The sequence below is a fragment of the Ascidia mentula genome, chromosome 8 (genome assembly GCF_947561715.1).
Source record: "Ascidia mentula chromosome 8, kaAscMent1.1, whole genome shotgun sequence".
Lineage (NCBI taxonomy): Eukaryota > Metazoa > Chordata > Ascidiacea > Phlebobranchia > Ascidiidae > Ascidia > Ascidia mentula.
Window position 1 is genome coordinate 7512705 of NC_138573.1, and position 27367 is coordinate 7540071.

The 27367-nt window shown below is 44.2% G+C and overlaps 1 protein-coding gene across 1 annotated transcript; it reads right to left on the minus strand.

Moving 5' to 3' along the window:
• Window positions 1-478: 478 nt before the first annotated feature.
• On the minus strand, window positions 479-27367 carry LOC145912290 (protocadherin Fat 4-like). The gene is made up of 58 exons (XM_082999715.1): window positions 27056-27367; window positions 25641-25884; window positions 25410-25574; window positions 25037-25234; window positions 24569-24810; window positions 24107-24305; window positions 23790-24046; window positions 20266-23732; window positions 18813-18973; window positions 18386-18592; window positions 16072-16336; window positions 15784-16002; window positions 15415-15546; window positions 15203-15355; window positions 14292-14541; window positions 14154-14227; window positions 13935-14090; window positions 13479-13709; window positions 12945-13159; window positions 12366-12570; window positions 11891-12071; window positions 11682-11821; window positions 11510-11620; window positions 11235-11401; window positions 10932-11130; window positions 10702-10862; window positions 10519-10636; window positions 10322-10445; window positions 10093-10258; window positions 9892-10034; window positions 9686-9778; window positions 9319-9424; window positions 9124-9223; window positions 8730-8917; window positions 8348-8592; window positions 8161-8275; window positions 7969-8095; window positions 7750-7897; window positions 7502-7658; window positions 7280-7412; window positions 6961-7077; window positions 6680-6895; window positions 6413-6604; window positions 6188-6337; window positions 6017-6131; window positions 5710-5950; window positions 5142-5405; window positions 4914-5058; window positions 4744-4838; window positions 4343-4561; window positions 3925-4169; window positions 3407-3639; window positions 2985-3193; window positions 2178-2650; window positions 1909-2050; window positions 1368-1839; window positions 1145-1298; window positions 479-896 (listed from the first exon to the last, which is right to left on the minus strand). The coding sequence occupies exons 1-58, from the start codon at window positions 27202-27204 to the stop codon at window positions 617-619; spliced, it is 14073 nt and encodes a 4690-aa protein (XP_082855841.1). The 5' UTR covers window positions 27205-27367; the 3' UTR covers window positions 479-616.

The following is a 27367-nucleotide window of genomic DNA, read 5'->3' on the forward strand; positions in this document are numbered from 1 at the left end:
GGCCAGCACGGCCGGGTGGCCACCTTTCGTCACATGCAGCTTGTTGCAACCCATCACCTCCCAGTGCGACTGGCTGCGATCCTACGACAGACGGTGATTCTCCGTGAAGAAATCACCTTTACATGGGCGCCTGACTCGATAACCTTAATGGTTTTATTGGTGCCCATGCCATTTTATTTCCATGTATATTGTTCTTATGCGTAGTTGCTTTTTTCGCAAAATAAACATGATTTGATTTGATTTAAAAATACAAAATTCAGACTTAAATTGTCACATTTTTTTGTTTTTTTGCCAGTCTGTCCGTATATTCCCCGTTTGTATATCCGCGGCTGTTTTAACAAGCCCTTCTCACGTCGACCATTTATGCATGTTTGAACAGTAGATTTCGCTCAGGCAGAGTAGCATAGGTACCTTACATTTGCTAGCGGTCAAAACCACACTCATATAAATGTCATATGTATTGGCAAAGTGAAGTTCTGGAAGAGCAACAATAGGAAATACAGTAAATTTCGCCGGGCAAGACGGACCTTAACACCAGGCAGACACGACGGAACATGGAAAAATCGCAAAAAATCTCATTGCACGAAGTAAAGAAAGACAAAGAAATCAGCTCTCGCTACACGTAATGTTCGAGACGGGTCCGTTTACAATTGACGGACCGAGGCCGGGAGACCTCAACCGGTGACGTCACACGAGGTAGGGCGGACGTTGACAAGCCTCGGGTTCTAGCTGGCTGGATTTGAGCTGGATTGGATGACCTACGCTGCGGTGTTTGATTGGAGAAGTTATGGTTCGCAGCGGTTCGGCGGGAAGACGTGCTTCGGTTGGTCGACGCTCGACTCGTCCTTCCATGGTCATGACTCTTCGTAGAGGATTGCGTCGAGTCGGTATTGTATCTAAAAAAATCATTTTTGTTAAACTTCGTTTCGCTAGAATGTTAATTTGTTGGCATTCGCTTGACATTGGTTTGTTCTTTGTTTCGATAGTCAGTGTATGTGTATAAGTTATGTACTATAATAGTAGCCTTCCTAATGGTTAAGCAAACTGGCAAAGATAGAATTTGTTGCAAACATGAAGAAACTATAACCTGATTCAGATCGCCACACATCATAAATTTTAGGTCCTTTTTAAACGATCTACTTACTCGGCTGCATTTTCTTCATCATCCAAGGACGGCAAGGCAGCCAGTTGTTGGAAGACTCCGGCCAAAGCCTCATAATGCTTGCCGTACGGCATCATAAAGTCAAAATCCATGCCATCAATGGCGTTATAGGCTTCCATGTCTTGGTCGTCAACCTCTGCACAAAAATTCTTGTGAATTAGAAAGAAAATCTCTGACTAGCTTAACTTGACACAATTAGTCGTACCCATAATAGGCGGTTCAACCAAGTCGGGAATAAAAGCCGACGATCTCCGGCGACTTGCTGCTTTCTCCTGAATAAAAATATCGCTTTCCTCGTCGGAGCTTGTGTCTGGCGGCGGTTGAAGAAGCTCGGATGGCCTCAAATCCGCCGGCAGGTCACGGTAAAGATCTTTAGTTGTACTTGGAGAGAGCTTGTATTGTCCATTTGAAAGAGATATGGGAGTTTTACTGCGAGATCCAGGCGCCACTCGGTGGATCTTTCTTCCAGGCAGAGAAGAAGGACGTGCTGTTGGGGCATAAGCTGGTCGCCTTATCTCCGGCATAGGAGGAATGGGCTCAGCCAGTTCGGTGACAACTGACGGAGGGTAGCTGGTTGTCATGCTACCGCTAGTCGAGCTGGAGTAACTGTGTGCCGACCTGCAGCCGTTCAACAATTCGATTTCTTCGCTAGTCAATCCCACCAGGCCGTTGAGTTGCTACCAGGAAAACATTTTATTATACACAAAACTGTCTGGGTTTTCGGACAATTATTGTATATTACTTACTTGAACCATGTCCTCAATAGTGGGTAGTTTCGTTGGAGAGGACGGTTGATCGTGAGACTGGGATGATGACGTCGTTGATGACGACGCTGCAGAACCTGACACGCGACGAGGTCGACTGTTGTGGTATCGATTTATATTTGCACTGCAAAAATAGTTAAGGTTATATAAGGCAGCACAAACCAATTGCTATTTATTTCCATTATTTGTAACTACTTCGGAAAAGGAGCAATGTCAAAACATGATACCACATGATCTGGTTCCTACGTTACCTGTTAAAGTCTTGTTGTGGGGTCCGGCGGTTCATAGGGAGTGTGTTTGCACCTTTCAAGGGCGAAGTTCTGCCCCCAGCAGCAAAGGGCGACTTGTTCGTCAACCTGTTGATTTGACGACTGCCGGTGGAATCGTAAGAGCTACCGGGGACCGATCGCTTTCTCTCACTTGACTTATCGTCACTCGACGAAGGCCCGGAGAGTTCGGTCGTGGCAAAGAGTTCACCAGTAAGCGGCGATATGCCATGAGGAAGCTTCCCCCGTCGTCCGTCGGGCGCCGTATCCCGTTCGCTTTCATACATAGGAGAAAGAGTGGCCGCGCGGTTGGTTGTATCGGCTTGCCCGTATCGCGTCCGCATCACAGCGTCGTAATCAGGTAAAGGAGACGTGGACTTGTTGGATAATTTGCTCGAAGGTCTCGCTTCGTGTTCTTCATGCAGCGGAGTCAGCGAGCGGGTGATGACTGAACTTCGCTGATAAAGGATTATATATCGTTAGCTTAAGTACAATATATGCTACATTCAAATAATTTATATGTTATATTGGACCAAAGTCAGCGGATTATAAGAAATCACATTAATGGTGCAACGCACAAAAAACGATTTTGCTGAAAAAATTTAATTTTAGTTTGCAAAATTGAACAATGCGAACATAAAAATAGTTTTGTCATCGCAATATTACTTCGAATACAGCTTGCAAACGTAGACAGAAGGACCAACTCAGACAATTCTCAAATAAAAACCATCAAGCCGTGACAAAATTTTTGTTGGAAACAGCATATTGCATATTTTGGAAAAGGCAACTTACGTGTCCACTAGAGGACGCAGGAGATGTTGGTGGGGTTTCAGATCCGCTGTTGGTGTGAGCGGCGGAACTTACGGCCTCCTCATCCACTATTCTCACATCATCCGATATAAGGTCAGGTCTCACAGCTGAAAGGGATCCATTCGTCCCGTTACTCTTCTTGTGGGCTTCCGACTCAAAACTGTTATTGTTTCGTCCCGCTATGCCAACACCTACAATCGTAGCCAGGTTAAATTCAGTATTTTCATTAATTTCATACGAAAAGAAACACTGATCTCAACAACATGAACACTTTTGTTGCTTCTTATGTGATATTGAGGTACGATGCAGATGAAAGTGGTCATAACAACCGATAATGCTTGGTACAGAGTAAAACTAACTTTGCCTTGTTTTACTTTCATATGTACGCAAAGTATTATAATTACCGTTTCTCATCGGTTCCTCTGTTTTCGTTTTACTGCAGCATATCCCGTACGGAGTTGAGGTGCTTTTCTTAGATCTCCATAAATGAATAAAGTAAGCAACAATCAAAAGCAAAACGAAGGCGATTACAACGATCACGACGTAAATCCACCACGCCAAGCCAGCCTCGGCGAAAGAGCATATTCCATTGTCGTCAAGTTCCGTTCCAGAATTGCACTGGCATTCATACGCTTCCCTGCACGATTATTATTCAGTAGTAAATAGCATGGTATTAAAATGTTGTCCAGTCAAAAATAAACAACTGTGGCAGATGTATTTGCAGATGAGCGCTCTGCTAAATTTAAAAAAACTTTACTAATGCATTATATTTATCAATTATTTATCATAATTTTAAAGTATTTTATCTTATAGCACTATTTACAAAAAAAATTTCACGTTGTGGATCAGTCGCAAGTTATAGCGACATAACTAAACCACAACGTCAAAATATGATTGCAAAACCATACAACAGGATTCGTACCATAGGTCGACGCATGTCTGGTCATCTTGGCAGGGCTGTGAGGCGCAAACGTCACTGCCAGTACAGCCATGTGTGACGTTGCCTCCACCTGTCGCACCACCGCCTTGCGTCACCACGAGCCAAGCGCTTCCGCCGTCGTCAGCAAGTGGCTGCGGCCTTCCATCCAAATGGAAACTGAACATGCAACCGCTAAGCGCCGGTGCCGGACTGAAGGATCCAACAGGTGCTCCGCCGACGTACAGTGCCTGTGACAAATCACAAGCCCCTTCACCATACCACCAATCTGGCCAAACCGTCAATTAACCATAACTAATGATAATGTCTAGAGGTGCCGACCCCGTTTAGTGCATCTGCCGCGATTGCTGGGTGTTAAAATCTGGGTCGTGACTTGCCATTTCCTGTTAATGATCGTACGCACCTTGACTTGCGTCGGATTAGAAAACTCTTTGATCCTGCTGGTCGAGGTGCCATTGAGTCGAACTTCGTTGTCCACGGTCAAACTGAAGGTTGTGGCTGAACTCTGTGAGGTCATCAACACTTGTACAGTGTGCCAAGAACCATCGTTTACAGTTACATCTGTTCTGTGGTAAGTTTGCGCTGGAGATGTGTAGGCATACACGAAGGTACCATTTTCGACCTGCATGCAATGCGTTCTTGTTATGCTTGGTTATCAATATTAGGTATGCACGGTATGCATGTTACATGGCTGTAACCTTGATCAAAATTAACCACGAGATTTTGTTAGTTTCTGCGGACAGTAAATTTCAATGGATCCTATAGCCAATGTGATAACAGTTGGGTGAACTTTTGAAGACTTACATATAAAGCAGCGCTACCAAATCCGGGTTCACCTTCAACCACGACGAGGAGTGACGCGGATTGCCTCGTGCGAAAGCGCAGCTGTATGCTCGAAACTGCCAAAAGAACGGTAATTATATTAGAAGCGCCCACGCAAGCACCGCCGAGTACACGGGGACCACTCCCTGTACCTGTCAGTCCACTGGCCTGACGTTTCTTCCTCGAGGCGGAGCCAGGAGAAAAAAGCGCCCCTGATGAGTCGACCAACGTCGCTTGAACGTATCCGTTGTCAAAGGCGTAGGCGAGGTAATTGGAATCGGCGAACGTCGACCCAACCTACGTAATTACAAAGTCACGCGTCGATTTCACACACAATTAAACGCGCGCCCGAAAAAACCGGGGGTTGCGGAATTGCTCACCCTTGCGTCCTGGCACGTCTTGCCTGATTTGTCGCCAGGACATTCACAGAGGATGTCAGACCACCGGTCTGAACAACTCGCCCCATCTCCGCACACAGGCCGGTTTTCTGACACGCAAGCGTCTGAGGATGCCTGGGAACCAGCGCGAACACATCCATCCGAAACACCACTGTTCCGAAGGATGGCCGGGGATACTGTGGTCGTGATATTAACGTTGTTGATGACAATGTTGTACATGCATCCGACGAAGTCGTACGCTGACACCTGTCAATGCAGAGAGAAGATGTTTTAGATTCAGATCAGTTACAGTTACGACACAAATGTTTTTCTCATAGATATTTACAACTAAGCAGTGTGGTGAAAATGACTATGCTGGTTTGTTTTTATAGTGGAATGAAATTTTGTATGAGTCTTTTCTTGGCGCAATTCTATTTTACTCGGATAAACACCGCGCTTATATATTGCCTTTTCAAGTCTTGCAATCTACACCGTAAGTCTCCAACTGGTACATTTACAACTCCATCAGTTTTACAAAATACTCTCTGAGCAAATAATCAAGAGCCCTTGCCTGGTTAGGGTGGCCAATAACGTCTTGTGCAGAAGGGACACCTCCAATGTATAGATCTTGTCCACCGAGACCGGATAGGTGTGCAACCGGAACACCTGAGTGCTCCTGACTTGCAGAGCAAGATGAATCCCCATTGGCACAACCATCTACTGCTATCGACATGGAAAGTCGGCTTGTGGTAACAAGAAGTTGATGCCACTGTCCGTCATTTAAAAAGTTTCCGACATTAATTCTGTGCATTCTGAACGCAAATGGGATTAGGTCGATGTCGCATTGAACTGATATCGTGGTAATATATAGGACTTACTGTGTTCCGTCGAAGCTGTATGACAACCTTGCGTTTCCTTGAATCAATTCCACAGCAACGAATGTATCGGAAGAATTTCCCCCGTGATTGTAAAGAAGTAAACTGGACTGTGAAACTGCAAGCAAAACAAAGTCTTACAACAGCACTAAAACAAATAAAAAAAAAATTTACCAGTGGCAAAGTCGAGTGAAAGGCGATTTTCAACGTGGTTTAGATGGGCCAAGGCAAGGTACGACAACGGCGCGAAGCCAAGCGTTGTTTCTTCGCAATTAAGCCCACTTGTTCCAAACGGGCATTCGCAGGTGTAATTTGCCAAGTGGTCTGCAATAAGAAATCTTAGTAGGACCGAATTATCTTAACATTGAGTTTTAGGAAAAAAATATCATCCCCACTTACCCCGACATGTTCCTCCGTTTAAGCATGGCTGAGCAGCGCAATGGTCGATGTCTACAGCACAGGTGGGTCCACTAAAACCGACTGCGCACCCACATACAAACCCGCTCACAAGATCTCTGCACACGCCGCCATTTTCACACGGGTTCGATGCACATTCGTTAATTTCTACGTCACAGCTGGTTCCAGTAAAACCTGATCAAGCAAGCAAAGTTTTCATAATTTCCACACAAAATCAATCAGTTTCCTGAAAGATGTTCACTAACTCACCTGGTGCACATTCACACACGAATCCAGTTGAGTGATCGCGACAAATCGCGCCGTTTTGGCATGGCTGGGCGGAGCACAGATCAGATACAATGGATACGATGACGTTAACTTCAGTTATTAGTTCCACACTAGAAGGTCCGGGATTTTTTCCGATGACGGTCAAGTTAACAATGTCACCGATCGAAAGCATAGCGCTGTTGCTGATTGCAATTGCACCTGAAATGCACAGCAGGTGTTAACCAGAAGATACAGGCATACACGATCCTTGTTGCAACGCCAACCTGTTTTGGGGTTAATGTTGAATCCCCGATTCTCGCTCCATCCACTTAAACAATACGAGATTTCACCGTCCGGGCCATCATCCTGATCTGTCCCGTTCAGAATAATAACATTGCGACCTACAAAAAAAAACATCATCACAAAAATGCCAGTATTATTAAATTCCTTTATTTTTTTAGCAAAGAAAGGTTTTGTGCGGTGGAATTGATCAAATCTTTTTCACCAAATGGGAGAAAAAACAGTATGGGTTTGTCTTTGAAAATGACGATATTTGTTAATTCCACTGTAGGTCACAAAACAACAATTAATATTTTTTGATACCTTGGTAAGTGTTCGCCGATTTCACAACTCGGTACTCGAGGGCAGAAAAACTCGGTGCGAACTCGTTCACGCCAGTCACGTGTACAGTAAGATCTGTCGACACCGGGTCGCCACCGCTGTTTGCAGCACTCACCTTAAAGAAGACGAACAATAAAGAGTGAATACCCAACTATCAAAGCAAACCCACTCGACGGAGAAGTGCGTAATTGTCGCGACACTTACAGTTAATTGGTACGAAGTTCGTCGCTCGTAATCAAGACTGGTTCCCGCTGCCAGGGAGACATCGCCGGTAAGTGTGCCGATCGCCAATTCACGCTGTGGCCTCGCGCTGTATCTAACTATTCGATTCACACCCGAATCCACATCTTTCGCCGTAAGTCTGCGAAAACAAAACGAACACAGAAATAAGGATCGTCATTTTTGTTCATTTCAAATATGTTCGGAGTAACCGAAATGTCACAATATATTACCGCGTTATAACGTTGTTCGATCCAAAGTTTTCGGGTACATAAGCAATAAAAAACGAAGCATTGAAGACTGGTCTGTTGTCGTTGACGTCAGCAACAGGCACAGTCAAAGTCACAGACGAGTTGCGAGGCTTTACTGCTCGGTCCATAGCTAAACACAATAAAGTAGTTGGTGATTTTACGTTTTGAATTTACACATTGATGAGAATATTGGTTACCAACCTATCACAGTCAAAGTATACGAAATGGAGGTTTCAAAATCGATCTCGCCAGAGGTGTAAACTTGTCCAGTGCTTGCATTGACAGCAAATGGTTTGTCAGCGTCATTGTTTGCGAGACTGTACAAAACCTGCGCAAGAAGAAAACATTAACACGATCTACTCACAGACATAAAAACATCCTAGAAATCATTACCATTCCATTGATCCCAAGGTCTGAGTCGCGGGCGTTAAGAATGTATACCGGGGTTCCCAACTGTGAACCTTCAGGTAGTGAAGGTGCAGTAAAAGAGGGGCGATCAAAACGTGGACTGTAACGCAAGACCGACTGTTAATAATAAGCACAAGATCGATGACAAAAGTATCCATAGTTTGTGACTCACGTTTCCAAATTTTCTCCTGTGGTTTCAAATGTCAACTCAAGGTCTGAGTGCAGACTTGGTACGCCATTATCACTCGCTCTTACAGTTAATGCAAGCGCAGATGGAATCTGACTCGGCAAGTTTTGGCTAAGCCTGAGCTCGCCTGTAACTACATCAATGACAAAATAGGACGGGCTGTTTCCCTCCAACAGCTGGTAGGTGATAGTTGAACCCACGTCTTCGTCTGTCGCTGTGACGGTGAAAACCTTCGAGAAACATTTGCGTCGCCATTAAATATCGATCATGGTAAATCGAGAGCATAATATGACAAGCAGATGAGGATTGGTGGGTTATTAGGATTGGAGAAAAGAATTTAAATAATATTTTTATTAAAAAAGCATACCTTTGAACCAGATACCGTTGATTGAAGGATTGCAATTGGTTGGTGGACGACGGTAAAGGCGGGTGGATGACGATTGGGCGCAACGACGGTGATTGTGACGTTTACAGTGGATTTCATACTTAGCGGACTTCCGCAGTCGGTCGCCGCCACCACCAAAGTTCGGCGCCAGGGACAGGAGTGAATGAGACCTGTAATAATGTATATTAGGCTTCAGTAAAGGAGACAATTCTCACTGTGACGATACACGAACTGGATCGCAAGGAATGCGCGGTTTACTATATAAACGCTTCTGTATCATATTATATTCAGAAAGGCGTTAAATGATAACAATTAAGTCGGGCGATGGCGGACAAATGATTAGCAGGATAGCCGGCGAACCCCTTTCTTCAAGTACCTGACAGAGGATCGCAGTACATTCCTCTCGTAGAGTATATTCCGCCGGTCGAGTGGTCGATACCAAACGATTCGTCGTTGGTCTGTATCGTGTAATAAACCTGGACGTACAATAAATCACAGGTATGTTAATTGAGAGTGGGCTCACTTCCGCACAACTACAATTTGTTTTAGCCGCACGGAATCACGAACAGACCTGTCCATTTGCGCCTAGATCTTCGTCTGTGGCAAATACGTGTACCAACACGCTGCCTTCATTTGTTCCGGAAGGAACACCCACATCGTACTTCTGCTCGGCAAACCTGTGAAAAACGTATTTAAATGAGTCATTGTGGCGCACTAAGTCTATGAAATCAATGTTTTTCGGGCAGCTGCGGTTCCAGACACGGAACGCATGCTTAGGGCCAGAAATGCGACTCAACCGGTAATGGCAGGGTGGCAAAGGTCGCAATCACCAGCTATGGCTTGTTGTACAAATTGGCAAGGCTCTCGGCGGCAGGTGACAAGGTGAGGCCCTCTGCTTATCAACAAACCGTGCTGAGGCCAGCAAAATAATTACCAACCTCGGTTGGTTGTCGTTCACATCGGTCACTGTCACTTGTATGGAGGTCTGCGTGGTCCAATCCAGGTTGGTGGCAAACACTCGTAAATCGTATCTGTAATGACAACAGGCTACCGGTTAACCGTGCCCCGGGGCGCAGTTTCAATTTATAGCCGAGTAAAGCGATGGTGGTCCGATCACGGATGCAATTTAGTTTGTTTTACTTACCCAGGGGTCGTCTCGCGGTCAAGGGGTTTATTGACAGTCACCACACCAGACGCAGAATCAATCGCGAAAGTTTGTTCGGTTTTGTCTTCAAAGGCATAGCTCACTTGGGCGTTGAGGCCGACGTCATTGTCGCGTGACGTAAGCTGCGAATTCAGAAAAACTTTTGAGATACCAAATTCAGTTTAAGTTTGATTTTCTTACTTGAACCACAAAGTCACCGATCCGGGAGTCTTCGCGTATTTGTGTGTTGAAAAAACGTGAAAACGTTGGTGGGTTGTCATTGACGTCCGCGACGATCACTTTTACAACAACCGAACTGCTGAGAGCTTCAACGCCCTTATCCGTAGCTGTCACTGTCAGGAAGTACCTGAGGAACCGGCAGTGATAAAAATAGACGAAAGAGATTTTTAAACACTATAAGTTTACTCACGTATCCTTTTCTTCTCGATTAAGTTCGACAATATTTCGCAAGACGCCGTGGTCGTCAAGACTAAACCTGTGCGGGTACTCGCTGGCCGTAGTATCGATGCTGTAGAAAAATGTACCGCCAATGCCTGAAAACATGAACAAGTTTAAGCCCTTGCGTGTACTGAATACTTTGTCCACTTGTTAGAGGCCAAAACCCACCGGAGTCTGGATCTGTTGCCGCAATCTCGACAATCATGACTCTTAATTGGTTTTCCGTAACTTCCCCAACGTACATAGGTTCGGTAAATGAAGGTGCATTGTCATTGACGTCAGATACCTTAAATAGCACAAATTATTACAGCAAGGTGCACGGCAATGACATCTTATTGGCATAAAACTTACGAGGACTGTTAACAGCGCAAACGATGAAAGCGGTGGACTGCCGGAGTCGCGCGCTTCAATCCACAGCTGATAGCTTGAAAACCTTTCCCTATCCAAAGACCCAGTTTGCCGCACTTCGCCAGAACTGGCGTTGATAGTGAAACTTCCGTCCACATTTCCACCTACAAATACAAACACATTTAACAATTAATTGTTTAAAAGGATTTCGCAAATTCAGAACAGATACTAACCGGCTAAGTAGTATCGCATATCGCCTGCCCCAGCTCTCTCGCTTTGGGCAGTAAACAAAACTTCTGTATTGGGACCGGAATTTTCTTGGAATGTGACAGTAGCTGGAGAGCTGATGAAGGATGGATAAGGTCCATCCTGTACTTCTAGGTTGACTGCTGTTTTAACGGAGTACTTTTGACTGCCGTCTTCAGCAACAATCTATATAGTAATCAATTTTAATTGAAGCTTTGCAATACGAATCACTTCTAATTGCGAATAGAGTAGCGTATTTTTACAGCACTTGGACGATTTAAGAAACTTACTGTAAAATTGTAGAAACTGTTTGTCAGTGTTTGAGTTGTTGTCACAGTTCCGCGACTTTGGTGAACCGCAAATGGAAGATGAGCAAAGTCTGGATGCATTCGATACGAAACTGCAGAGTTGTCTCCCAAATCTGGGTCTTGTGCACAAACCACCCCACACAAATTTTCTAAAGCAAGATACATGTTTGTACAAGTGTTACAAAGTCTTCCGTTTTCCTAAAAGGTTAGTTAAAACCCCAGAGAAACGTAAAATAAAAAAAAAATCGTATATGTACCTGTACTTCTGCTGCAGTACATCCAATACCTATCCGAGGTAAAAACTGGAGGATTGTCGTTGGCATCAGCGATTTGCACATGAACTTGTGCGCGGGAAGTTGACGAATCACCTAATAACAGTAGCGGTAAGGTTAAATACTTGATGGACAGAAAGATGGTCTTGTTACAAACCTGAACTGTCTTCAGCAGTGACAGTGAACGTGTAGTAACTGACAGTTTCCCTATCCAGTTTCTGTGAAGTTGTGATTTCTCCCGTGGTCGGGTTAATGGCAAATGGAGGCAATAGCTCTCCATCATTTGATATTGAATATCTACAAAAGAGTCACAGATGTAACAAAGATTATGTTTTACGAGATGAAACACAGTCGAACATAAATTACCTCACAACCCCATATATCCCTGCATCTCGATCAAATGCGCTGACATTTAAAACGTAGCTCCCTAGTTGGGCATCTTCGGAAATTAAGGAGCGGTAAACTGAGGGACGAAACTCTGGCGAAAACTCGTTTTCATCCCCGACGATTATGAGTACCGACGCCGTACTGGTGAGGGCGGGAGAACCTTCAATATGCAAATAGTCTTGTTGAATGAAATGTCGTTTTCGCTAGTTAGCCAATACATTCAGCATTCAGTAAGACAAACACAGCTAATGCAATAGTCGAGAATTTCATGATACAGAAGTTTCGATTGAGGTACTACAATCATTTTCAGTTGAGGATTTACAAAACCGTTAGTTATATTCTTAAGCATTCAGTAGCTTATGTATAATTTAACCAGCACTCACCAGAATACTTTTTGTTTAATTAATAAAGCCGAAACGTATTCTTCTATATGCTTGCAATTCGTCTCTCTTACCTCTGTCCACAGCTGTGATCGCCACCGAATAGTGACTTGCAGTTTCTCGGTCAACTACCGGGTTAATGGTGAGAACTCCACCTGAAGAAAGACTCATTACCCCTGTTTCGGTTTCTGACGTACCGTCCGGGGCAATGCGGGTTACAATGGGGTTTCTGAAGTCGACAGTTCCTGAATCGCCGGAATCGCGGTCACGTACAACAAACTGTGAAAAAAATTGAATGTGATTTTGTTTTACGGCATTTGTTTGTTAGAATATAATGATTTTTTCAGATGTTAAGAACAGTAGAATTTGTAAAAACAGTTGAGATATATAACTGGAAATATTGCAAGCTTTTTTAATAACACACATTGTAACAGGTGGTGATACCTTTGCTGAAACATTCAATTTAGCATTTCTCATCTTAATGCCTTAACCGCTTGTAGCTTTTATTGTGGCCGTAAAAACTTTTAATTAAAACTTTGCACATGCAAAAGCAAACCGCTCGTGCACCGAATAGGTGCGAATTCAAAATCAAACACTTTCCCAACATGTGCGCGCACTTCAACTCCTAAACCGCGGCGTTTCATTTCTCTCACCGTCTCCAAGTCGAGTGTCGACGCGATGCTCTCGTTCACCCTCAACACTGCGGCCGTCGGAGAGAAAAGTGGCCTCCAGTCGTTCACATCCGTAATTGTGACCTGGATGGTGGCGTTGCTGGATCGCGACGGCATGCCCATATCCCGCGCCACAACTGTGAGTGTCTCGCGTGAGGTCGATTCACGATCAAGCTTCTTGCTTACGTACAGCGCTCCTGCGTATTCAAGAAACACTTGAAGGAAAATGCTGCGTAATGACATGTGGCGATGCGGCGACGCACGCGATACCGCGCAACGATTAAACTTGCTCTTCAACAAACCCAGGTGGAAACGAGACAGTTGCTCTTTTAAAGCCACGTACTTTAAATCGAGGTGTGTGTTACCTATATACGGCTACAAAACAAATTACATGAAATCCGACAAATTACGAAGCCATGATACCAAACTTGCTACGCATTGACTTTTATTGACTCATACACCGATACATAATATGTTTAAGTGGTGTTTCTGTTCATGACCGGCATTATCACTTACCAGATTCGCGATCGATGTTAAAGTGTCCAGAGGATGGCCCAGCAATGAAGTATTGAATCTTGCCATTCCAGCTCTGATCAGCGTCCGTCGCATTGACGATAATAAGCATAGTTCCCACTTCTGCGTCTTCCCTGATTGTCACTGAGTGAGATCCACCGGACGACCCAAATGTCGGTGTGTTGTCGTTAACGTCGGTAACGACTATTTGCAAGAATCGCTCGCTTGTGAAGCCTAAAAACAATATGATTGTCGATTTTGTGTTGTTTTTCATTCGGCCAGTTTAGTTGTTAGCATCACATGTTCCTGGTAAACTTAGATAGGAACTTCTGCTATTTCTTGTACACCCTGTCATTATGTGCTAAAAATATGATATGATATATAATGTAAGTGCAACTCCAGTACATTAAACCATGAAAGCTTAAGCATCAAGTGAGCATGGATGGAACAGTATCTTACTTTCATCAGAAACGGATATCGTGAGGTTATAAGTGCTGGCAGGCAGGAGGGATTGAATTTGCGCCTTAACTGACAGATGACCGCTGGTTTGGTCGATTTGAAATTCCGGCGTATTTGATGCAATGTTGTATCTTACTTGCTTTGAGGTTTCTTCACCTAAACGTTCAAGTCATTAATATACAGGTCTCCTGCAATTGCGTTTAAATACACGGTATTCACCTATTTGTAAATCAGCATCAATGTGCCCTGCTCGGAAGAGAGGGACATCAGGGGTGGGCAACTCCTTCACATACCTACAAATAGGTGTAATACGTAACACTCCAGACTACTACATAAGTTACAAGAGCGTCTTCTTACCATAGTGATGGCATTACAAGCTGTGGAGGATTATCGTCAACGTTAACGACACGAATTGCTATGTTTATGAAGGAACGAAGCCGTATTGTTGGTGTAGCCAAGTCATAGGCCATCACAGTCACTTCGTGCACAGTTTGAGTTTCCCAGTCGAGGCTTTTCTGGAGAACAATTGCTCCCGTGTCCATGGCTACCCTAAAATGTCCACCGGCGTTTCCAGCCACAATGTCATATTCCACAGTTCCATTAAAACCTGAGCACAAATATAAAGAAACATGAAGTGTTTCCATGACGAAAAAGAAAATTGGCAAAACTTTTTAAGATTCACATAAAAAATAATGAAATTACCACTGGCGTAAATGAAAATTTAACTCATTTGTCTAAAAGGTGTTGTTGAAACCTTGTGAACTGTACTTGAGTAAGTGGAATAAAGGACATTATTGAAGTGAACGGCCCTTTAGGAATCTTAATTAAACTCTGGAATAACCGAAATGAAAAAGATCTTCATTGAACCCTTTAATAAAGCGCGCCCGAGGCAATCACAAAATGCACAGCTTCATAACAAGTAGATAGCCGCTTGGAGTTCCTTCTTAGGCGTTCGAGCGACAAAAAGCCGGGTTAATGCTTGTGATATACTGAGTAATCCATTCGATCCTCTCGTTTGGCTGATAGCGGCTTACAAGAGCGAGCGCGGAGCCATAAGGGGATGTACTTAGGCTTATGGGGCTCCGAACAGGATTTGTAAACAGATACTTCAGGGTATTCCCATTACACAATGCTGCTATAAACGAAAACGCAATTCTTATAATGCTTAATCAAGCAATCGTGCGAGTGCATCGAAGCATATTTCATTGCAAACAATATGCATCAAGCGTTTATTTCTTTCTATATGTATATTCGATATTATGAATTACCCAGGTCATTGTCGGTCGCTTTTACAGAAGTTATCTCTTTTCCAACGTCAGCGTCTTCCAGTATATCGAAGTCCGTTCTTCCGGGTATAAAAGTAGGAGCATTGTCGTTTTTATCACCAACATTTACATAAACACGCACGTCTCCGAAGCGTCCTAAACAAAAACAAAACTATGCCTACAAACCTTAGGCTTGTGCTATGGTCAAGACTTACCTCCACCATCGGTGGCTCTGACCAAACAAAGGTATACGTCGCGAACCTCCCTGTCAAATACTTCATGGGACGAGGAATTCAGGGTAATTGTGCCGGTGTTGGAGTCAATGATGAACTTTCCTTGGCCGGATTCTGCGCATAAAATTCCAAAATATTAATATTTTTATAAGTTGAAAAACAGTTTTGCTTGAAATTAAAGACATTACTAAAACAACAGACTGTTTACTCGGATTATGACATTTTTAAAGTTCAGTTGGATTTCCATTTTCCAGCTTGGTCAAACACTTTTTGCGACACATCGCAGCGTAATGAATGTTTGGCCAACCAGCCATTTCATAATACCGTAAATATGTTTATCATATTGCTCACCTTCAGCAAAACTGTATGTTATCCTCGCGTTGACTCCGGCGTCCGCGTCGGTTGCGCTAACGATGCCCACAAATTTGCCGCCGATTGGTGGAGCGCTAAGACCTTCTGCGATCTCGAACACATACTCGTCCCGTTCGAACATAGGAACGTGGTCGTTCGCATCCACAACACGCACAGAAAGCTCAGTGGACGATTGCAACTTCCCATCCGACGCAACAACTAAACAGCAACATGTTACGATGTATGTAATTCGTTTGTGTTTGGTTTATAATCCAAAATGCTTCGTACCAGTTAAAATATAATCCTCGTTTTTTTCTCGGTCGAGTCCGTTAGGCCCAACAGTGACTATTCCTGAAGTGGCGCCAATGATGAAGTCCGTGGATCCGGGACTGGGTGAAATGGAATAGGTGATGGATGAAGTGCCATCAGCATCGTTTGCCGAAAGTGTGTGAACTTCGTAGTCTGGCTGCACCGACTCGGACAAAATGACTTCCAAAACCGCCTGTCCGAATATCGGCGGGTTGTCGTTCAGGTCCATGACAGTTACCTCAACCTGAACATAAGTTTAGTATTAACCAAAAACCGCGTGTATGTTTTAGATATATACACTGTGCCGGCGGTTACGTTGAGGTCGCACAGGCAAATGCCGTGTCAAACGAGCGTGGGAATAATATTTAGTTATTGCTCCAGGCTTGATGAGGTGGTACCTGCTGGCGTCTGCAGTGCATGTTGAGCATAATTTAAGCGTTCAAGGGCTAGGCGTAAAAAAAAGATGTGCGAGTGATTAAAACCGGGCCGATAACTGGGAGAATTTGAATCGGACAAAAACATTTTGACAAGTCTCGGGCGAATGATTGCGCCGCGCCCAAGTTTGGAAGGTCGACCGCGCGCGGCCACAGACGCTTACGATAATCTTTCGCCGCGGGCAAGCGTCGTCCACTTGGCAGGGCAAGCGCCAAACCCAACTTAGTCCGTTCGCCTTCAAACAAAACAACAAACATCTCGACCAACGTTATTCCTTTTACATCCAAGGCAATGACAAGCCTCGCGCCTTCTGTGAAAACGCTCCTAAACCAGAAGGCAGATCACGTTTTGACCGCTCAACGCTTTCGGCCGGTCATCATAGGGATTTGTCAACGACTGGTTGAATCATCCCGTGTATTAAGCCCGAATACGTGATGGCCAGGACTCGCGACTGCATTGTTTCAATCGGATCGCGAATTTTAAGCGTAAACAAGCTTGTTTGGCGACTTGAGACGCCGCGGTTTGAAAATAAATAAGACCTGTCGAAAAAAACACCCTTAATAAAAACGGAGCAGCCCGTCTCAGCAAAGACCACAAATTGCTGACAGGGGCGCGATATCTTCGCAAGTCATCAGATGTCTTGTGGAGATAGTAAGAGCCATTAAATACCATTGACGTAAGAACACTTTACATTTCACCGTCTATTTGCCGAATAGTACAAAATGCAATGAACTTGTCTGCTCCTAATGATAAAAAATGTTTGCGGTTCTCAACAACTCCTTAACCGAATAATTAAACGTATGTAAGACAAGAGATGGTACAAGCCTTTACTGAGAATCTTTGTTGCTACACAGTTCGTGAAAATCACAATGCAGCAAATCTATTGTTTGAGGTGTTCGGTCGGGGAGTTTTTTAATTAAACCCATTTCTGTTGACATCGTATTATTTTTGACTCCATGAAAATTTCTTGTACAGATTGCTGTTTAAATCAAGTACATATCAGTTTGCGGTGAAGAGCACTACATCGTTTAAAAACAAAGTATCTTTCGTAGCTTTCATGGCGATTAGTTGTTTTGGCACAAGAAAGGGACCATGTAAAAATTGTTGAAAGGTTTTACCTCCCTGGTATTCATTGCCACCCCAGTGGACTTCGACTTTTGCCATTAGTCGACTTGTTGCGTGCTCGCAAATCCAAGTTGTTCGTCCCAACCTCAAGCTTTTCAATTCCCTATCCGGTTTAACCAGCGGAAAAGTGTGGAACAAATCGAACTTATCAAGACTATTGATTATCCTTCAGTGCGAAACCAAAACTCGAATGGGTTCTACGATCATGGTACGATACAGAAGAACGCTTTATATTATCACTCCAATCTGTCATTAATTTTTGCGAATCGCACGCGATATTGGTTTTGTTCAAACATACTCTAAGTTGGGTTAAAGGAAAGTGCGTAGGATGCCAGGGTGCGACACATTAAAGCAAGACGCCATTAACAGGGCACGAAGTAGTAACGGCTGACTTGAGGGGCTTGCGTCAGGCAGAGGATTAATCGATTTTTGCACGCGTGCGCTACGCTGGGAAAGGTATGTCTAAGAACCTGCGTGCGAACACAGTCCTCCAAGGTATCGCACCGTCACTTATGACAGGCTGAAGTGGCGCATGGTAATTATTTTCTGTCATCAGCTTGTCATACGCCGGCCACTTCTGGGGTAATACCCGTTAATGACACATTTGCAAGCTTTTAGGGCCTGCAAAGACCGGGATTAGACAGAAAAGCCCCCAATCGTTGTTGCTTGAAGATCGATCGAGCAAATGGTAAAACGTGTACCGCATGAAGTAATACCAAACAAAATGACTTACGTTCGTTGAACTGATCCTTGGACTTGCTGTGGTCGAGGTAAGATCCACAGCCACAACTTGCAAGCTATACGAAGACACCCCATCCTCTCTATCCAATAAAGCGAGGGTCGTGATGGCACCGGTTCCGCTGTCGATGGCGAAAGGTCTTCTCTTCAGCGATTGGCCGCTTGTGGTGATTGCAGTGACCCGACTAATGTAGTAACCAACCTGGCGGAAGTAATATGGACGAGTGAAGCGAAAATAATAGGTGTTTTTGATGAGATAGTGTCACGTCATCTTATCCTTTGAGGACAAAACTCCAAGGTTCAACTTGACCTCAACGTTTTACTTTACTGGAAACCCTCCGGGACAGGAAAATGTCGATTGTGTGCGTCAAACAGATATTCACGCAAAGCCCGCAAAAAAATTCAATAAATTGGTATCTGACCTGGGCTCCGCCAGCAGATACGCTTGTTACAAAGCTTCCTGGTTGCTTGTTTTCTTCAATTATTCCTGAATATGTGGAGCTGTCAAAAACGGGACCGTTTTGTGTGTTTGGATCGCCGACGATAACATGCATCATCATTGTGGAGAACTTGGCTGGTACACCTAATAAATTGATTTGAATGCAACCTTACCAATGAATTATATGCTTCGACATTAAATGTGCATTATGTTTTTAGTTTTATTTAAATTGATCATGTACATAAATAGCATAAAATAAAAAAAAAACAATGGACAAAAATGAAATATTGAAATTTCTTTACGTAAAACAGTTACTTGTACAAGATCCTGTTTTAGTTCGACGTGGATTTGTCTTCACGGCGACCACATTAATAAATTTTAATATATAATCTCTAAATACATCCTTCCATGAGTACTATTCATCGTAACAAACATTGGTATTTTTTGTAGTATGTTTACAGTGAACAACCCGAAAACGTCCAATCCCAGCCATAGAACTACCACATTTGTGTTGCAAAAATGGAAGGTCTAACAAATTACTGAGACTTTGGGACTCGGAAGTTTGATAAATTGAGTTTAAAGTTTGCAAAGCCCTGGGACTCTGTACACATCTATACGTTAACAATCGATTGTTTGGGGGAGTTTAAACGAGTCAAGAAACCGGATTTTTTGTGGTGAGGACAATGACACGCCGCCACTTCCTGGCCATGAATATCGACCGATGGGTGTTCAATACATGACGGAAAGTTTGCACTGGCCTCATGGGAGATGCTTATAACGTTAAGCGACTGGATGACTCTTTATCCAAACCCATGTTTCTCACTACCCATAACCGAGAACTGAACCGGCTGAAGTCAGCGCGTTTATTTTGCATACAGGTTATTACGCGCGACACGATACGTCTTGGATTAGGATGCAAAGACGTCTTCTTGTCCGTCATGGCAAGTGGAAATCCGGTCTGCATGTTATGCTGTGTGTATTTGAAGGATATGTGATAGGCTTCATGTAAGTCAGCGAGGGCGCTACGAAATGGTTTTGAAGTGACGAGACTTACGACGGCCTACCTGTCTTGAGCGGAAATCCTTATTTTAAAACCCTTTCTGATAAAACATACCTTCCTATGGAATTTCGTTGTCGACATTGCACCATACAAAATTTGTAACAACGACAATCATCAAAACTGCCGGTCAACTTAAAATTGCGTTATTGCGTTGCTGATAAAATTGTTTTAGGTAAACGCCCTGTGACTGAGGAATGTGACTACTCAACATAAAGCAAGCAATCAGAAGCACTTAGACCCAATTTTGGCAATTGGCTGTTGCTTTAAAGAAATCAATATTCGAAAAAGTTATTTATAGCTGTGACAGCAAACCCTTGTATAAAATACTTTTGAGCATGGCAGGCATAGATAAGATAGCGCGTCAATAAATGTTTACCTTGGTCCCTGGCCACTACTTCCACCGACTGCAACACGGGGTCGGAGTCCGACAACGATTCAAATAGTTCCAGTTTTCCTGTGGTTACGTCTATAAAGAAGGATCCTCCGGTGCTTTGGCCCGCCAACGAGAAGCTCAATGACCCGTTTGGACCATCGTCATTGTCCACGGCTGAGATTGTTGTTATGTCGAATCCGATCGCAGAGATGCTATGGCGCGGAATGAAAGCGGTGTCGGCTGAGGTGAAAACCGGTTCACTGTCATTTAGGTCATCGATAACGACGTATACGGTAGATACGGTCGATAAACTATCGGCCGCGATCTCGGGATTGTCGCTTATTCGAATCTTAACGCGAAGCATACCGCCCGGCAACACCGACTCCCTGTCCACGTTCCCGGAAACAAACAATTGTCCGCTGTTGGAATCCACCGTAATTTCAGCTCCACTGTTTTCCGGATCTTGCTGCAGTAGACGAAACGATAACATCGCATTTTTCTCTATGTCCAAATCCCGTGCGGTCAATTGGGCGAACAATGTTGACACGGGATAATGTCCCTCCGTCAGGTGAATCTGGGTAGGTCCGACAAGCTCCGGGAGGTTATCATTAGCGTCGAGTACGGTAACTTTCACCTCTGCTGTTGCAAAATTAAACGGTGTGGTGCTGTCGTGTGCCGATACCTGGATTGCATAGCTATCCGTTTGTTCTCTGTCAAGTCCAATTTTAAGAATAATTCTTCCTGATGATGCTTCGACGCGAAAGGTTTGTAGAACTGCGGCGGTGTTGCTTTGTGACAGCGAGTACGTCACCACATTGTTGTCGGTGCCACTCATATCACTGTCAGTTGCTACAACACGACCGACCTCGGAGTTCACGGGAAGAGATTCTGATACTGAGAATGAAAGCGAATCTACCGCAAACACTGGTGCCTCGTCGTTGATATCTCCGATGACAACCTCCACAATCGTCTGACTCGTCTTTGCGATCTCCCCAAGACCATCCGCAACTTGAACCTTAAATTCGTATATTTCTTTCACCTCCCTATTAAGAAGACTGGCATCGACGACACTCACAAGCCCTGTTTTTCCATCAACGCCAAATGGAAAGTTCCCTGGTGCGTTTTTCCCGAGTTTGTACATAAAGTTTTTACTTTGGTCCTTATCGAAGGCTTTCGGATGGACGACGTTATGTCCTTGGGGACTATTCTCTGGTACCCGGACGTGATAAATTTGCCTCTCGAACTCCGGAGCGTACTCGTTAACGTCGTCGATTATAATCTCAACAATCGTTGAAGATGTGTGAGTAGTGGGGTGGGTTTCACCTTCGTTGTCCACAGCCAGAAGCCCGAAGACAAAACTGCCGTTAGTTACGACATGTTCGCCCCATACTTGTAGCAAAGTCTCCTTGTCGATTGAGCATTTTGTTGATATTTCGCCACTGAATTTATCCACCACGAAAGGCAAGGGAACTTTTGAGTTTGGAGTTTCCGAAAGAGAGTACGCCATGCTGGCTGCAACACCGTCGTCCAGATCATAAGCGCGCACCTCACCAACACTTGTGCCGGCTTGCATATTCTCTTTGAGGTGGAAAACAAACCAGCTCTGTGGAAACCTGGGCGCGATATCATTGACATCGCTAATTTTGACAATCACCTGTACCTCCCTTAGTAGAGAAGTGGTGTATCTGTTGACGCCCAAAGTTACACCGAGGAAGTGCTGGCTTTGCTTTTCCCTGTCTAACGATGGTGTTTTGAGGAACATTTGCCCGTCTGGAAAAACTCCAAACGTCCCATCGTCATTTCCAGTTGAAATCGAAAAATTAACCGCAGTTTTGATGCCCTCAGTTTGAGTAACAATGACAGGCGATCTGAACTCCACGGGAAGAGCATCAGCAAGGTTCACTAACTTTGTGTTGGCCGGTGCATCTTCAGACACAGTCACGGTAAGAGTTGGAGTCGGGATTTTACTGTCTATACTGGGGTAAACGTAGATTGCCAAAGAAAGTTCTGCGCAAAGAACAGGAGCCCCATTGTCGCACGCGATAACGCGTACATTGTCTGTAAACAGCACGCTTGTAAATGGAACTTTAACATACACCTGACCATGTTCGTTGACGTCAAAAATGTCCATTGCGTCGTACATGGTGTAAGTAACAAGACCGTTCAGTGCCTGATCTACATCGGTAGCTGTGGCATCATACACGACGTGCCCGACCACAGCAACATCGGTAGTGAGGTAGAGATTTGCATTAGCCGAGTATAATTGCAGGTTCTTGTTGCTGTCTATGACGTTTCTTACCGCAACGCCGCCAAAACTTGGGAAATTGTCGTTTACGTCAAGAACGTCAATCGTTACAGTGGCCGAGCTAAATGTTGTAACTACACCCGAGGCAGACCGCACTGAGGCAAAAATAGTTAAAGTGTAGTTCATTTGAGTTTCCCTATCCAATATGGAGGTTGGGTTGGTTGCAATAGCTCCAGTGGTGGAATTGATTGTGAAAACCTGAGACGAATCTCCATTCGCGATAGTAAATCCCACATCAGCTGGAGGATTTTCCACAGCAACTTGTGCCACGACAAACTGATTTGCATTTTCAAGTACGCGAACGTGATAGTTTGTTTCGGTAAATGTAAACAAGGATCGTCCTTCTTCGACAACCAAATGAACAGTAGCGGATGAACTGGCGACGTTGCCTTTGTTGTCAACAACTCGAATTGTAAAAGTTCCCGCGTGACCAGCACGCAAGTTGCCCGACGCATAAATTGCGCCGCTAATTGTATTTACATCGAGTCCCTCAGACGTGGGACTGATGGAGTAGCGCAATGACTCATCAGGGCCCCCATCCAATGATGCACTGGCTGTAGCAACGTCCAGGCCAATGTACACTCCCGGCTGAAGGGATACGAACATAGTGTCAGGATAAAACACAGGGTTGGCTTGTGTAGTCTTCGCAATGTTAAGTTTTACAACGGCCGTGCTGCATAAAGGTGACTGGGCATTGTCACACGCCTGAACAACTATATCAAGCGGTGATTCATAGTTGTTCCTTAGCATCTCCGTAATCAAAACTTGTCCATTTTCAGAGTCTATAGAGCATAATCCAGTGGGCTGAACTTTTCCATCCAATGTTTGCATGTACTTTATGGAGTAAACTACTGTCCCGTTAATACCACTATCAACATCAGTTGCTTCAACTCGAGCCACGTTAGATAGAGGTGAAGTGGCGTTGATCTCGACATCGTACAAAGGTTGGTCGAAAATCGGCCAATTGTCATTTTCGTCTCTCAACTGGACTGTAAGGGTTGCGGTTGCGCTTTTTGGCGTGAGAGTTTCGTCTTTGGCAGATATGACTAAGGTCACCGAACCGCTTGGTCCCACTAACTCGTTGTAACGCATTCTAGTTGTAGTTTGAATGAGTCCCGTGCGCTCGTCAATGGAGAACCAGCTCAGTGAATTGCCATCCGTAATGCTTAAACAATGATAATTAGCTAAAACGTTTAACATCTCAATGGAAAAATTATCCAACCTGTATCGTAGAGTTGCGGGTAGACCGACATCATCATCTGTCGCCAAGACAGCTTTAACACATGTCCCGACAGGAGACAGTTCGGAGAGTTCCGACGTGTAGGCGTTTTCCAAGAAGACAGGACTGTGGTCGTTCCCGGAGTTCACCACAACCTCAATGCTCTGATAGGCGACCCGCGCTGAAGATGAGTCCCCGTCTTGAATGCGAACCCGCAAGTTGTATTGCGAAACATTCTGTCTGTTGATCAGGCCTGCAACCTGATACAAACACACGAGAATCAGCAAAAAAGTAAGTGCATGGGCAACACGATGCCTTACCTCCAAGAGACCGGTGTTACCATTTCCGATGATCCGCAGGTTAAAATGACCAAGTTCATTTCCACCAGCGAGGCTCATCTGTATTTCTCCGTCTCCGGGTCGTTGGTTATCTTTATCTGAAACCGTGAGGAAAACCACCTTGCTTCCTACCCTAGCACCGTCTTCCACTGAGGCAATGCTTGCCGATGGCGGAATGTACCTGCATTGATGCAGAAAATGAGCCGATAAGCTTGATAACGGCTACCTTAGTTGTGGTTTGAGGCTTATCGTGTGGCGGGATATTAGATAATACAAAAAGCCTCAATGAAATGTGAAACAATAGATCCACTTTTCCGCAAGAGGAACAAACCGAACTTGGGAATTTCATTTCTTTCGCAAGCCTCCAACAACAGCGCATTTACTAATATGATGACAAGATAAATTATAGATCAGTCCCCTAAATAAGCAGATTTGGATCCCAACCTTAAATTGGTAATCTCCGGGTCGTTGTCGTTCTCGTTCACAACAGAAACAGTGAGTAGAGCTTGAACGAATTGCGCAGACTCCCCAGCATCAAACGCTTCCATCGTTACTTGATGTACACGCCGCGTTTCGTAGTCCAGTTTCGAACTGAGGGTGACCACGCCTGTGGTTTCGTTGACGGAAAAATATTCCACCGATTCCGAAGCAGGTTTAATCCTGTAGCGAACCATCCCATTGTCCCCCTGTAGCAAGCAACAGAATTATGCCGCGTTTCTTGTTTCTTGGCGTATTGTAGATATGCCAGTTTGAACAAATTAATTTGCACATAACTTAAAACGTAAAAAGGAAGTAGCTGAGTAATAAAACTACTATAGGTAATATTATATAGGGTTGCAAACCCCCAAAACCTTTTGACACATATGACAACATAATTGACAATCGGAAGGGCTTATTTAGACATTAACCAACCTGATCTTGATCTGAAGCGTGAACTATTATGACTTCCGACCCTACACTGGCATTTTCCATGACGCTCGCCGTGTAGGCGCTGATATCAAAAGATGGGGTATTATCGTTTCGATCCAAAATTGTCACATTCACAGCGAGAAAGCCATGTCTTGGTGGTACACCGTCGTCGGTTGCTGATATGTTTAGCATGTAATAACCCTGAGAACACAGTTAAATGCATAATTATGACATGTCATTAAAAGACTTGTAGCATTCAACAGAAGCCTATGCGTATTTCGAAATGCATTTTGCATTTTTTAGGACAATAATCTAGCTATATGTTAGTACGGAACACAGAAAAGTAGTAATATTTTCTGTTTTCAAAGGCACCCACCGTAATTTCCCTATCAAACTCCATTTTGGTTTTCAGGTATACCAAGGTCTGGTCCCCAGGTGACTCAATAAACAGCGAGAACTGACCGTTGTCGTCCATAATAGTGTAATTTTTTGATATATCGTTGCCCGGTCCATCCGCATCAGTAGCAGTGGACAAAATTTTCTTTACAAGGTAATAGGCAGCGTTAATTAACTTACACTGCGTGAAGATAGCGGTGATCACTCCTACCTGGGTTCCAATTTCAGCGTTTTCAGGTATTTCCAGGTATTTGAAAGGAGGAATGAACGTCGGGTCGTTATCGTTGACATCCAGAACGTTAACTTCTATTTCGATCGGTACGGATCCGAGCGAATCGGCGGCGGCGAACAGCTTTATGACATCACTATCAAGCGACTCGCGATCGATGGTATTATTGGCCCACAGTTCCCCGGTTACGCCGTTTAGCCAGAACAACTCGCTCGGTGGAGACAATCTGGTGGAAGGATCATGAGCATCGTTAAAAGCGGCCATTAGTCACGACCGAATACGATTAGTGTCGCAAACGCGCGGTGTTTGACGCTTTTCAGGAAAAGAGAGTCGCTCCTTTCCAGTCTTGCGGGTCTATATTTTGAATTGATGCGGCTTACTGCTAATACCACGGCCGGGCATAGCCGCAAGGTGAGATTTTGAAATAGCCACGGGCCAGTCGCAGAGAGGCGACCGACTTCCAGTACGTAAATAATTATGTGTTGTTTGAAACAAAACTAATTTTTACGTTTTTCGAGAAACAAAACATTTCCGAGTCACAAATTGAATTTTCCCGAAATCGTGGCCGGTTGTCTGGAAACCAATCAATGTTCCCTCGACTGCGTTTCTTTTCCTCCCTGCCTCGTGGCGAGAGAGACAGATTGCGTTTTACCGCGCGCTTAATGATTATCCCCCTTTCCCGTCGGGTCAAAGTGTCGCGAGGCATCTGCGGGTGGACAGTTGATTCGACGTAGCAGAAAATCAAAGCCGGTCACAAAGGGTTGGCGGTGGTATCAATTTTCCCGCTGCTACTGTTATAACGCGGTGTCCACAATCGATCCGCTTTTCTCGCCTTGCCCGAGCAATATCTACGAGCGCGCACTTCTGTCCGAAAGTTCATCTAAAATTCAGTCGATTGAAATCGCTGTACAAACCGAGTTACAAACGTTGCCAACGTCAGCAGTAAGAAACGCCCATAACAACACATAGGGTAAACGCAATTTCTCGATTGCGGTTTTTATACATAGACAGCCTGTTTTCTAGCCGTCTAATCACCATGAAATATTTATACAGCGCTTTGCGTTTTATGTTGATATGATTGCGATAGAAAATTGACAGCCACGGATTTAATGATTTCAATGGCTATGGCTACCGAAAGTCTTGCACAGATTTCCAAAAATGGTCCTGACGATACTTGCAGAAATTAAATTTTGGCTCATGAAGTACAAGTATTATCTGTTTTTTTTTGTGCACAAGATGTTTGTATAAGATATGTTAAAGGTGGCTTTTGTTCAGCATAAAGGGATATTTTTATTTTTTATTTATTTATAACCCGTAGTCATATAACGTTCAGATTATATGTCCGAGTATACAACTACATTGAGCATGTTCTCTCAGTTGGTATACAACCAACTTACCTGTATGTGTGGCCGACAACGATGCCTATCCTTCCCAAAAGACGGGGTTCCGTTAGCTCCTCTTTAATGGAAAAAGTTATTCCGAAACAGTGTTGCGCGTGCAGTAATCCAAAAACTATTCCGACAAGGAAAATGTGATGAGGTAGCATTTCGGCGCTGGTCAGGAAAAACGCCGTAATCGAAGTGCAGCAATACAGCGCTCCGTTTGCCTTAGATTTGCTCGTTCTCGATCATCAATAATCATGACCGGTTGGGTATTCACTTTCTCCACATGTTTATTACTATTTGTTTACGAAAAAACGAAATTTTCAA

What these genes read in the sequence shown, in the direction of transcription:
- LOC145912290 (XM_082999715.1), bottom strand. Translation starts at nt 27,204, where the DNA reads ATGCTACCTCATCACATTTTCCTTGTCGGAATAGTTTTTGGATTACTG. An exon ending in ATCTAGGCGCAAATGGACAG is followed by an intron (nt 9,224 to 9,318) that starts GTCTGTTCGTGA and finishes TTGTACGTCCAG; the next exon opens with GTTTATTACACGATACAGAC. An exon ending in GTATACTTTGACTGTGATAG is followed by an intron (nt 7,898 to 7,968) that starts GTTGGTAACCAA and finishes TATTGTGTTTAG; the next exon opens with CTATGGACCGAGCAGTAAAG.